A 13,059-nucleotide genomic window follows, 5' to 3' on the forward strand; every position below is an offset into this window, starting at 1 on the left:
GCAGGGGGCGCTGCAGGAACAGCAGGGGGCGCTGCAGGAACAGCAGGGGGCGCTGCTCTAATCTCTTCTAACTCGCACAGAGAAATTATGACATTTAATGATTTAATATATTTTATTGGAAATGAAAAAAAAAAAAAATCTGAAATTAAATCTGAACAAGAAACATTACAGATTAATTTAAAATATAAAAAATGAGCAAAACTAAACCTGAATAATGTTTGAGGGTTCAGCAGGGTTCTGGTTCTGCTGGAGAACCGGAGAACTCAGCAGAATCTCCAGAACAGAACCTCCTGCTGACGTCTTCGTTTCTCCTTCTCTTTCTCAGCGTCTCTGGCAGGAATGTGTCTCCATCAAGGGGACATCGCGGTGAGTCCAGGCTGTCCTCCATGTCTCCGTCCTCCGTGTCTCTGAGTCCTCTCTCTCTCCAGGTCAGTCTGGGGACAAGCGACACGCTCTTCCTGTCCCTCTCTGAGCCGCGTCCGTCCCTGGAGGGACACGTCTTCTGCAACCCGGTGGAGCCCGACGGCTTCATGGCTCTCCTGTGGTAGGCTGCGTCCTCAGGCTGATGCTGCCCCCACTGGCCCTTCACAATAAAAGCCTGTGTCTGTCCCCCAGCTTTAAGAATGGCTCTCTGACCCGGGAACGAGTCCGGGACCGCTGCTGCTCCGGGTCCTGGGACGTTTTCTCCCAGGCGCTGGACGGGACACCGCTGGGGAACCACGGCAACATTGGTGGACACGCCGCCCTCTGTCCTCCCCTCGTGTCCCCCTGCTGTCCTCTCTGATGTCTCTCTGTTCCTCCAGGCTTTTATTTTGACACCATGGAGATCACGCCTCCCGCCGTTGGTCTGCATCGCTTTGACGCCAACGACCGCCAGGTCAGACAGGAAGTCCCGCCCCCTGCTGTCCCTCACCTGTCCTCCTGTCCCTCACCTGTCCTCCTGTCCCTCACCTGTCCCCAGGTGTCCTCCTGGAGTCCAGAGCTGGAGGTCCGGGCTCTGGTGGAGGGACAGTTTCTGTCCCGCCGGCTCCACGCTGAGAGACTCGGATACTCCATCGGTAGGACGAGTCTCTGTCTCATGTCTCCTGATGTCCCGGCCTGATCAGAACCAGAACCGGTACTGTTCTGTTTGTGTTTCAGGGTCCGGCACTCGGGTTCTGGCCACCGGTGGCGCTTCGGCCAACAGGCAGATCCTGCAGGTGGGTTCTCCAGGTTCTGCTGGAGGTTCTGGTATCCAGATGGACCCGGTTCTAACCGCTGAGGTTCTGGTTCTGTTCAGGTTCTGTCCGACGTCTTCAACGCTCCGGTTTACACCATCGACCTGTCGGACTCTGCCTGCTTAGGCTCTGCCTACCGAGCTCTCCATGGTAACCATAGCAACGGCACTACAGCGAATCCAACTTCCTGATTGGTCAACAACATGATCCGTAACAGGAAATGATGTCATGGTCCAGTTTTTATCTGAGGTGCTACAGTGTCTGGAGCGGCCGCCAGGGGGCAGCAGTTCATTTTAGCACATGAGACGGAAGCTGATTTATTCAGATTAAAAGGCGTTGGGCTCTTTGCGCGTCAGCTTCCCGTTTGGGGAAACGCGGCTCGGTCGCTTCAGTCAGTTGAAAATGTCATTTTACTCTCGGAGCTGCAGGGCTTGGCCAAGGTAACGATGATAAACATCGATCCAAAGCCCAACAAGCGGGAGAAAGGTTTAAGATGGGGTCTGACACGAAGGTGAGTTTTACTTTCTTTAAACTTTGTGGCCAACATTAACTTTAGCTTATGCTAGTAGGCAATATTCTCGGACATTTTTCTTGTAAAAATTTGCTATTTAAGTATTTAAACATTTTAATCCATTCTAACGGACAATGTTTTTACCTTATTTTGTACTTATTTTCTAGTATATTATGTGTTTATTGTCGTTGGTGTCAAACAGAGACCAAGTAACGGGGCATGGAAACAACTCAGGAGGCTCCTTTAGTCACCATCCGTCTCCTCCGGTAGTTTTAAGAAGCTGATCCGGAGTGAAGGCTGCAAACTTTGCTGTTAGCTTTAACTGTTAGCGACGGATATTTACAAGCCACCATCTTCTTAATTCAGGATTGTTTGGAAATTAATGAAAACTTAAAGCCCATTACATTTGGAAGACAACAATGTTCATAGTGTTGCTTTATTTGCGTCTGAAACGTCTTTCCTAGTTGTGACGGTAACTCAAAGCGGAAACCAGCAAGCTGCATTTCGCTCATGCGGATGTGACGTCAGCGCCGTATGTCCAAAGAGCCCTTGTGAAAATAAATTAGAAATTTAGAAATAAATTAGAAAATAATTTAGAAAAAAAATACTTTTGATAAAAATTTTGACAGGAAGTGGAGGATGATCGTTTTTAACTTCTTCACAGGCTTTTAATGAGGTTTTTATTAAATGGAAACTTTAATCATGAAATTGTTTTTTATTTCGACTTCAGTTGGGTCATGTGACTGAAACTCTGCCGTCTGATTGGCTGTTCCAGGTTTAGTGGCCGATTCCGGAGTCTCCTTCCTGGACCTGCTGAGGAACGCTCCAGAACCTCAGCAGGTGTGCCGCCCGCACCGCAGCGCTCCACAGGTCAGCCGCCAGGCGACGGTGGAAAACCAGTTAACAGCTGGTGTAACAACTCATTAGACCAGCTGTTAACTGGTTGAAACCTTAGAAAACCAGTAAACACGACCAGTTATCACCTGTCCTTCACCCCAGGCCCAGCTGGGAGCTCAGGTGTGTGAAGCCCCGCCTCCTGAAGCTGCGGGGTGGGGCTTCTGGTAAAGCTGGTATCTGTGGAGCAGCTGATTGGCTCTGACCTCACAGGTAAACAGGAAGTGGCATTCTTCTTCTTCTCCTCCAGGTTTACGACCCGATGTTGAGGCGCTTCGCTGAGCTGGAGCAGAAGGTTCTGGAGAAGAGCCGCTTCTGAGACTGGCCGGCCAATCAGGAGGCTGCGTTGGACCTCCTGGTTACTCTGGTGACTGGTTCTGCTCTGACTGGACGGATCTGATGGTTCTGGATCCTCCGGAGGGAAACGGGTCAAACTGATTTCTGTCGTTTCTAGTTTCTAATAATAAAATCAAATTAAAAACATCTCAGGTTCTGACCTGGTTCTGTTGTTTACTATAGATTATAATCTACAATCATCATTCAGTTTTAAACCCAGAGACTGACCTGGAGGCCCAGTTCAGGTCCGGTGTTCTGTCTGTCATACCTCGTGGTAATGCGCACATCCGTTTCTCATAAATCCGTCACACCTGTAGAAGTTTCATTTTGTGTTTTAGTTCTCAGAAGTTTACGGTAAATAAAAAAATTAAAATAGTAAAAATCCAGTTATGTCCGCGCAGCGTCCAGGAAGAGGTTTTGTTCTGCTTGTTCGGTCAGCATCCGGCTGTTCATCAGCTTTTTTTAGGACATATTCCTGCAGTTTTCTAAAGAAATATTGAAATATCAAAAAGGTAGATTAGCTGTAGGTAGTAATGGTGACGCTAAACGGGACGAATGTCTTGTTTACAGTTTGGAAACAGCAAAAGTCATTTATGTTAATATGTTTGATTAACATAGCAGCTTAATTAGATAAAATGTACCGTAAACGTCTGAGAAACAAAACACAGGTATGAAGGTTTGATGAGGAATCTGCTGAGTAAGCAGAATGTGACGTAGCATCGATGTACCAGAAGGCTTGCTGGACTTACAGTATGACGGAACACCGGTTCTGGTCCATTTGGAGCAAACAGGACCTTTGTCTCATCACGGCGGGTTTCTTCAGAACCAGCTGGTCCAGTCCGGTCCAGTTGGTGGGTTAAAGCATCAGAACCTCAGTGAGTCATGGAGGTTCTGATGGCAACCCGGGTCACAGCAGGTCCAGATGAAAAGAATCAGCTTCCTGGTCTGGTTCTGTTGGGTTCTGCTCAGCTTGCTCCATTCTGCATTCCAGAACCAGAACCAGCCCCCTCACACAACTTCCAGTTGGGTCTTTCAGAATAAAAGCCTACAGTTGAACAAATGAGATAATCAGAGACCCAGAGGAACCGGGTCCAGTCCAGAGTCCAACCGGGTTTATTCAGAGACCGGAGGCAGTGCTACCTGAGGGGGCAGGTCTCCTCCCGAGAGAGATCCGGTCCGGTTGGGGGTCCGGTGGTTTGGATGTTGGAGGAGGATCCTGGAGCCATGATGCTGCTGGCGGCTCTGAGCTCAGGTGAGTCTGGAGGTTCTGCTGCAGGGAACTGGACCCATTAAACTGTCACACACTCCTGATGCTGCACACACACAGGTTCCTCAAACAGATGGCAAACCCGCTCTGGTTCTGGTTTAAGGTGGACTGATGAGTTCCTGCTTCGTTGCAACCGGATCAGAACCTCTGCTGGTCAGCTGGCTGATAGAGAAGATTCTCCTCATGCAGTGAAAGTTCAGGATAAAGCAGCTCTGATTTTTAATAACCAGATTTTCCTTTAATGTGGAAATAAAAGAGTCGATCAGTTTCGCTCCAGATGCTGAAAACAGAACAAAGTAACATCTTCATCTTTCAGTCAGACTGTAAGTTTAGATCTTGGTGATGTTTAAACCACTTTGCTACAAAAAGATCTGAAGATTTTATGTCTTTTAAAACATCAAATCCTTAATAAACTGAATTCAGTTCATATTTTTATTATCCTGAAGGACATTAACTCAGATCAAGTATCTTCAAAGTGTTGTAGCAGTCAGTATCGCAGTGAATCTCAAGAGGCCTCTGACTGAACATAGTCCTGACCTGCTAATATATGCCATATTCCACAGTAACATGCCCTGCACGGCTCCAACAGCAGCTAGCTCTGCTAACCCGCCTCCTTTGCTTTGCTGCTCCTCTTGGTAAAAGATGTTGGAGTGGAAAATATGATCCTTATGACGCGTATTAATGCCGTTGCAGATAGAAATAAAGGAAGAGTAAATTACCGCCAAAATCTCAGGAATGTTGAAATTAATCTGTTGGAAACTCAGAAATTTTCATGTTTATTGTGGAAATGTTGAGTTTTCTTGCAGAAATTCTTTTTTTTTTTAACCAATGAGGCCATCGATCAGGCAGCCATGTTCCTGTGATGTCATCCTCTGGCGTTGGTTTGAAGTTCATCCAGCTTGTTCTCCTGTTGATCTTGGTGATGGATGGAGGAGACGCTCCTCTGGGATGTGGGGTCAAAGGTCAGGGATTATTGGAGCTATTAAGATGCTAATCTGAAATGCTTGTTGAGCAGCTGAAGCTCTACTGACCTTCAGGGTCGTGACCTTCAGGGTCATTCCTCCTCTGATGGAGGAGCTGAGGTGAATCGAGGGTATTGATCGGGTTGCTCTGCGGCAGCCGCAGGACCAGAACCTGTCCTGCAGATTCAACATGTTTACTGAACGTTCCTGTAAATCTGAACATCCGAACCAGAAACCAGATCAGATCCAAAACGTTTTAACCCAGGAGTCACTGGGAGGCGAGTCTCTGCTCCTCTGGTCTGCAGCTGGAGGGGAGCAGCTTCCTCTCAGGGTGCAAAACAAAGGTTCTGGACAACAGGAAGTAGAAAACAGGAAGTGGTCAGCGGCGGTCTGGATCTGTGACCAGAGCTCAACTGGAGCCGGCCGGGTTCCTGTCAAAGTTTCCTTGTTTTCATCTGAAATCAGTGGGACAATCTGAAAGTTTTCATGTTTCAGCTGCTTTGTCTGGGATGCTTTTGTTGCTGCAGAGGTCAGAGGTCACGTCTCAGAGGCCTCAGCTTTAGTGGGCAGAGCGGAGGCTGACTGACGGATCTGATGGAGGTTCTGTTCACATGAAGCTGTTTGGGTCAAGTCCATCTGCTGGGGGGAGGGGGTGTGTGTGTGTGTGTGTGTGTGTGTGACGATTCGTTCCCAGGGTTTCCTCCTTCACAGGAACAGTCAGCGGCAGATGCCTCTGACTCTGTGTGACCTCTGACCCCTGCCTCAAAGCCTCCTGATGGTTTGTTGTTAGCGTCAGAGACACGGGGGTCAAAGGTCGCACTCAGACATGCTAATGTGTCTGAGTCTAAAGCCGTTCTCACTCTCTGCTGTCTTCTTGCAGCTGCCTGAGGTCGTCATGCCGACCCAACCGGGCCGACCCAGAGAACCAACAGAACCTCCACATCACCATGCCTCCACCACCGAGCCACTGGTTCCTGCCCAGAACCTGTTTGGTTCTGACTGGGCCGTGTTTCCAGACCAACTGGATCAGAGCCAGAGGAAGATGAAGCTGGAAATGAAGCTTCTCCTCTTCCTCTGCTCTTACTCTGAGAAAATCAGGTTTCTGTCGTCCTGCTGCCCCCTGTGGCCGTCTGTGGTACTGCAGCACCTACCGATGGTCCAGAACAAACATTTACCAGGAAGCAGCTGATGCTTCCTCTTCATCAGAGGCAAATGGAGCGGTTATACTCTGACCTTTGGCCCCGTGACCCCATGCTGCAGGTTTGGGCCCCAACGAGGGCCCCACCAGGGAGTGCCAGTACTACAACGTGAACTATGAGGCGGAGAAGACCAACCGGAGCGGCGTGGAGGCGTGTGGGGGCGAGGAGGACAAACGCTCGCACTGTTACTGGAGGAACCAATCAGGATCCATGGGGCTGCTGAAGCCTGACCCTAAACCTTTATGTGATTTCTGAGACTTCAATAAAGATCAGATCACCATTCACACTTGTTCCATGCAGTCTTTTTCAAATTCAATTCTAATTCAAAACCACTTTATTAATCCTAATGGGAAATGAAATGCTGGTGTAACTTATTAATTCTTCAAAGAGTTACTGTAGACGGTGATGGCTGTAGGAAGGAAAGATCTTCTGCAGGGGTCTGTGAAGTGAAGTTTCACAAATCAGAAAAAGGTTTCACAAATCCCAAGCATGGATTTAAACATTCAGCTGTTGGAGTAGAATAGTCCGGTCCAGGTTTGAAGAGTCTAGGTGTTGTAGATTTGGAATTAGAGTAGATCTTGTGTGATCAAGTGTAACCTGCACAAAATAATCAACCTGTATTTTATTTTGGCGGGTCAAAATGACGGCACACTTTAAGTTCCGGGTCACAGGTGAATTCGGATGTCGTGGAAAATGGGATACCTCAAGGTAGTGCAATTAGTCCAATCTTATTTAACATAATGATTAATGACATTTTTTCTGATACAGATAAATGTATAAACTCTGCAGTGTATGCAGATGATGGGGCCAAATGGACGAGGGGAGAATATAAAACATGTAGGAAATATTAAGAAGGCAATTAATAAAGTAGAAAAATGGTCTTATGAATTATCAGCAAGCAGGTCTTGTTTTATGGTTGTTAGAGATAAGAGAAATACTGATACAGGAACAATGACATTATATGAACAGCCTGTGGAAATGGTTAAAGAATTTAAATATTTAGGATTATGGTTAGTTCTTATACATGGAAAACACATTTAGATAACTTAGAAACTAAATGTAAGAAAGTTATAAATCTATAAAGGCTGTGGCTGGAAATAACTAGACAGTCATTATTAAACATACATAGGGCTCTTATGAGATCAATAATCGATTATGGCAGTTTTATACATGGAGCAGCAGCTAAAACACTACAAAACATAGATGGACTACAGAGTTGGGCTTTATATGTACAGGAGGTGAAAACGACACGTATTAACGCTCTTCTAACAGAGACTGGAGAGAGAAGAATTAAATTAGCTTTAGTTTATTGGAGGAAAATGAAAAGAGAATGTAACTTCAGCTATATTACAAAACTGTTGGGAATATGCAGCTCCAGACTTAATGGTTTTGGATGGATGATAAGTAAACTGACCAAAGTGTACAGATTAGAGGATAAGAAAATATCTCAGTTTAATCCGATTGGTGTTGTTCCTCCATGGCTGCTTCCTGAGGTTAATGTAGACATGAGATTTCTTAAAATGAAAAATGATTGGAGTTTAAATGAAATGGGGGGAAAGACTGATGTATATTTAAGAAACTCATATTATAATTACCTCAAAATTTATTCAGATGGTTCTAAAAATCTTAAAGGATGTGTGGGAATAGGAATAAATATTCCAGAGTTTGAAATTCACATTTCTAAAAGATGATCAGATCACCTGTCTGTTTCCACAGCAGAAATGATGGCAGGTATATTCAGCTTACAGTGGACAGAGGAGGTTCGACCAGACAGGTGGTGGCATGCACAGGTCCTACAGCAGTTTTAGAAAGTATTCAGGGAGAAGGAAATAATAGGAAAGATTTAGTATTAGAAACTCAGCATAGTTTATATAGATTATATAGAGGTGGCATCGATGTTTGGTTCTGCTGGTACCAGTTCATGAAGGGGTAAAAGGAAATGAAAGGCAGATAAATGAGCAAAAAGGGCTTTAGAGGTGGCAACAATGATTATAATTCCTTTGGGGGAAGGGGAATCATTTATTAAGAGTAAAGAAATGGAAAAATGGTAAAAAAGGTGGAATGAAGATAAGAAAGGAGAAGATTATATAAAGTACAAAAGTCAGTATTAATTAGAAATATTAATGAGAGAAACAGAAGGGAAGAAATAATAATGTCCAGATTATGACCAGGTCATACCTATTTAAATGATATTTTATATTAAATAGGGAAGAAAAGTAATGATAAATGTGAAGGATGTGGAGAGAAAGAAAATGTAGAACATGTGAATCTGAAAGGCAGAATTTGAAGGGAATGGTTGGAAGGACAGTTCAGGCATGGAGTCTGGAAGGAATATTAGGAAATGAAGGAAACATAATGGATATTTATAGATTAAGAAAAGCATTATTTATTTTTCTTCAAAATACAAGAATAATAATAATCTACTGCTGACAACCAGGACTTTCTGACCAGCAGTTGTGACACACAAACGGGCAAACGAGTGGTTAAACTTTCTGCTAAAGCAATTGCTGATCAGTTAGATCGATCATCAAACTGATCAAGTTCAAAATGGAGATGTTGTCACTATTATGCATAAGCAAAATGAAATAACTGCTGCACTTGTGCATCAACAGCGTCTTACTGTCTTTACCACCACGAGACATTCCTGTGTTTGAAGGAGATCCATTTCAATATAAAGCTTTCATTAAAGCGTTTGAACAAGGAGTGGAAAACAAAGCCAGTAAAGCTGACTGTCTGTATTATTTGGAGCAGTTCACTGCAGGACAGCCTAAGGAACTGGTCCGCAGCTGCCAGCATATGGATCCTGAACGTGGCTACATTGTAGCAAAGGGTCTTCTGCAGGAACATTTTGGAAATGAATACAAAATAGTAACTGCTTATATAAACAAAGCTCTGAACTGGCCATCAATAAAACCAGAGGACGTTAAAGCTCTACAAGCTTATGCTTTGTTTCTACGAGGATGTTGCAATGTGATGGAAGAACTTCATTATATGCAGGAGTTGGATATGCCAAGTAACATGAAAACGGTCATTTCTAAGCTGCCATACAAACTCAGAGAGAGATGGAGGGCTGTTGCTCATGATATTTTGGAGTCATACGACCACAGAGCTCATTTTATTGATCTGGTTGTATTTCTGGAGAAACATGTGAGGATCTTGTCTGATCCAATTTTTGGTGACATTGAAGTGTATGCACCACAACATACAGCTGGCCTGAGGTCTTCCAGCAGCTTCAAGCTACAGTCAAGAATCAGAAGTAAAGGGAGTAGTTTTGCTACCACAGCAACATCAGTGGATTACTCTGAAGATGGATCAAAGACACAAAGGCCATACTGTCATTGTTGTTCATGTGCTCACTTTATGGATAAATGCCAACAGTTTAAAAACAAGAAACACAGAGAAAAAATCCATCTTTTGAAGGACAAAGGGATTTGTTTTGGATGCTTGTGTACTGGTCACATCAGCAGAGATTGTAATAAACGTTTAATCTGTGAAATTTGTGATCAACGACACCCAACTGTGTTGCATATTCCAAAGGCAAATTCTGAGCCTGAACCAATAAGAGCCAACAGGAGTTAATTTAACAATTTTTCATGTTCCCATTTTCATTTGTCCAATTTTAATTTTTTCCCTTTTTTGTTTACCCATTTTTCATTAATCTATTTTTCATTTAACCACTTTTCAATTTCCCTTTTTCATTAAGCCATTTTTTTATTTATTTTTCATATATCAATTTTTCCATTTCCCATTTTCATTTATCTGTTTTTCATTTACCCCTTTATCCATTTTTCATTATTCAACCACTTTTCAATTTCCCTTTTTCATTAACCCAATTTTTATTTATTTATTTTTCATATTATCCATTTTTCAATTTCCGCTTTTCATTTAGTATTTTCCTTATTTATTACATTCTATTTTCCCGCAAAACTCGGGAAAAGGGGGAAAAGAATAAATGCAAATGAGGAGAGGCACGTCATCAGGCTACAACTTCCCCAATTGGTTGGTTAGCGTCACACCGTATTTTGCTTCAAGAAAGATGGCGACCTACCGGGTTATCAATAAGCTGAAGCGACTCTAAACCTCTCCTACCTTTTTACTGTATAATCAACCTGTTGCCGTGGCAACCGCCTGAGTCCCACAAACCCAGCAGAGATGAGCTAAAAACACAACGGATTCAGTCCGTTAAGATTTTAGGTTTTCAGGCTTCATATTTATTTCTCCTTAAAAAGCCTCTCCTCTCATGAACACAGCGGTGGCTGATTANTCAGGCATGGAGTCTGGAAGGAATATTAGGAAATGAAGGAAACATAATGGATATTTATAGATTGAGAAAAGCATTATTTATTTTTCTTCGAAATACAAGAATAATAAATAGAATTTAATAGATGTAAAGAAATGTTGCTACACACTCGTGTACAGTAGGTGGCGGTATGCACCTTAAAGTTGCTGCAATCCGCCATAATAAAAGAGAAGAAGAAGAATTCCATCGCTGCTTGTCTTGGCGTCTTCCAAAACCACAGAAGAATGCGGCTGGATCGAGCCTTATTAACACAGCCGAAGGATTATATTGGGTGTTTTCTGGCAACCGCTTGATGGTGAGTTATTTGTTTTATGTACTTTTTTTTTTTTTTTTTAAATAGAAATGCGGTGGCGACACGCCCACTCAATCTATGTATTAGTGATTGAAAAATGGTCTTATTGATTAAAAGGTCATTCTCTTTTTGTTAATTTTGTGGCCGAATAGATTATATATCCTCAAAATATTAAATAGGCCCTTTGATTTTTGTAAATTCATCCTTTTAGGATAGTTTTAGTTACTTTTCATTGATTTTGTTAACGGCCAATAGAACTCTGGAATTGGTTAATTTCTTTGGAGTTGCGCAACAAAACAAAAGAAAAAAATAAAAACAATTAATTGTTTATTGAAACAATACTGAAGTCAATTAAGTTGAATTGACTCTAATGTCAATTAAACTTGCATACAACTTGAAAGTGCACGTTAATTTGATCTGTAACTTTATTTGGATCTGTAATGTGATCCTTAACTTGAAATTCATTTGAATGATTCCTGAGAAATATTCTATGGAATATAGCTATTTTTTTTATTACTGAATGTTGAGCTATTTTGGATAACAGTTTAACCCTGTTTAAATGTGAATGCTAATTTATTTATTTATTTTTATGACCTTGTTTAGGTCAGGTTTTTTTCCACCCCGTTTCAACCCAGGATGGCGAGCTAAGGGTCACCGCAGCTTTGCGGTAGGACTTAATTGAACCAAAATACTTTGTGCATTCTGGACCTATTGCCTTGGATCATGGACTAAAAACAGTCGGTTATTGATTGATGGACCATTAATCACCCTGGATTCAAGAACGGACTTAAAATAGGAAACAAAAACTCTTGGGTGTCATCAGGGTTTATTGTTTTGTTGTTGTTGTTTCTTCTTGTTGTGTTTATTGGATATACTCATAGAAAATCACTATTATTATCAATACTATTATTACTGAATACCTTCCTAAATATATGCAAAAATATAAGCTTGAATACAATAATTTGAATTTACTTTCTGTCTGATGGTGTTTTATTCACACACACACACAGACACACACACACGGGCTCCACAGCCGAACTTTCTGACGGCCTACTATTATATTTGGCCGTAGCCTCGCCCATTAGTTAGCGTTACACAAGACCGAAGAAAAGGGCAAAAGTTGCCCTTTTTTGAAGTTTCACTAATCAGATAAAAGTTTCACAAACATGGTTATAAAGACTCTTGTTGAAGAGGAGAATAATCTAGCCCAGATTTGAAATGTCGCATCTACTTTTAATAACTATACAAAATGAAATTATTGTACTTAAGTTATAGACAAACAATTTTCTTAACTGTTTTCATATTCCATGTTGATGTATTAAGTTTTGGCTAAGTACATATTTTTTTTATCAAAACATACAAATTATAGTCATGATAAAAAAAATTTCATTAACACTCAAAATAAGAATATTAATGTTACAATCGCCACTTTTAAGAATAAGTCCCACAGCAATGTAAACCTCATGCTGTAGACGCCGCAGTGGAAGCAGGAAAATCCACAACCACTTGTTAGTTTTTCTGCAAACTGAAATAAACAGCTTCACTTAATGGTTCAAAGTTTAGGTAACAAAGAAAGTAATTCACTGTACATGTCCATTTTATGTAGGGGGAACAGATTATTTCAGGCGGCTGAAAGAGCTAAAATATTTTGTTGTCCCTCCTAACTTTGGCAAATAAAGAGCAAATGTTATGAAAATCACAGGATTTCTTCTTGATGAAGAGAGGAATCAACACAGTTAAGGACGTGCTGGTAAATTAATTTGTTTCCATTACATACTGTAATAAATATTTTTTCTCTGGAAAAAAGTAAGAAAAATATATAGTTTAATGTTTGACAATGACTGATAAAAAGTCATTTCTCAATGTATAAAAATAAATACAAGAAAATTGTTTTTTGTCTTGAAATGTTAAATGTACATTAAATTATGGAATCATGTTAATATGTTCTTTAATAAAACACTGTAAAAATGTCTGTTCATCAATGTTAATATAAAAATGATAATTTCTATCAAATAAAACATTGTGCTCTTTATTCAGAAATGCCCCAAAACAATTAATTAATCACATCAAAAGTTAGAAAC

At 41.7% G+C, this 13,059-nt stretch overlaps 1 protein-coding gene and 3 long non-coding RNA genes across 11 annotated transcripts in view; 3 read left to right on the top strand and 1 right to left on the bottom strand.

Moving 5' to 3' along the window:
• xylb (xylulokinase homolog (H. influenzae)) overlaps nucleotides 1–3,107 on the top strand; it is a 10,987-nt gene extending 7,880 nt beyond the window's left edge. For 3 of the 6 annotated variants that reach the window (XM_016663139.1, XM_016663137.1, XM_016663136.1), the window contains 8 exons: nucleotides 326–544; nucleotides 616–731; nucleotides 804–877; nucleotides 962–1,058; nucleotides 1,141–1,199; nucleotides 1,280–1,367; nucleotides 2,504–2,598; nucleotides 2,873–3,107. In XM_016663139.1, coding sequence (XP_016518625.1) covers nucleotides 326–544; nucleotides 616–731; nucleotides 804–877; nucleotides 962–1,058; nucleotides 1,141–1,199; nucleotides 1,280–1,367; nucleotides 2,504–2,598; nucleotides 2,873–2,941 — 817 coding nt within the window. In that variant the 3' untranslated portion in view covers nucleotides 2,942–3,107. Of the gene's footprint in view, nucleotides 1–325; nucleotides 545–615; nucleotides 732–803; nucleotides 878–961; nucleotides 1,059–1,140; nucleotides 1,200–1,279; nucleotides 1,793–2,503; nucleotides 2,599–2,872 lie in introns of those variants that run through there. The other 3 variants (XM_007576309.2, XM_007576311.2, XM_016663138.1) reach the window with 2 other exon arrangements.
• On the bottom strand, nucleotides 2,989–3,799 carry LOC103154872 (uncharacterized). Of its 2 annotated transcripts, none has more exons than XR_001659303.1 (3): nucleotides 3,708–3,799; nucleotides 3,187–3,443; nucleotides 2,989–3,079 (listed from the first exon to the last, which is right to left on the bottom strand). It is a non-coding gene; the product is annotated as an uncharacterized LOC103154872 (long non-coding RNA). The 2 variants fall into 2 exon arrangements; XR_001659302.1 differs by having other exon boundaries at nucleotides 3,187–3,269; nucleotides 3,708–3,795.
• LOC107833544 (uncharacterized) lies at nucleotides 3,708–6,667 on the top strand. Its single transcript, XR_001659304.1, has 3 exons — nucleotides 3,708–3,790; nucleotides 4,111–4,210; nucleotides 6,068–6,667. It is a non-coding gene; the product is annotated as an uncharacterized LOC107833544 (long non-coding RNA).
• Nucleotides 6,668–10,673: 4,006 nt separating this feature from the next.
• Nucleotides 10,674–12,324, top strand: LOC107833545 (uncharacterized). 2 transcript variants are annotated; one of them, XR_001659305.1, is made up of 2 exons: nucleotides 10,674–10,981; nucleotides 11,582–12,324. It is a non-coding gene; the product is annotated as an uncharacterized LOC107833545 (long non-coding RNA). The 2 variants fall into 2 exon arrangements; XR_001659306.1 differs by having other exon boundaries at nucleotides 11,614–12,324.
• Nucleotides 12,325–13,059: the final 735 nt, after the last annotated feature.

This window comes from Poecilia formosa, unplaced genomic scaffold (genome assembly GCF_000485575.1).
Source record: "Poecilia formosa unplaced genomic scaffold, Poecilia_formosa-5.1.2 Scaffold404, whole genome shotgun sequence".
Taxonomy (NCBI): Eukaryota; Metazoa; Chordata; class Actinopteri; order Cyprinodontiformes; family Poeciliidae; genus Poecilia; species Poecilia formosa.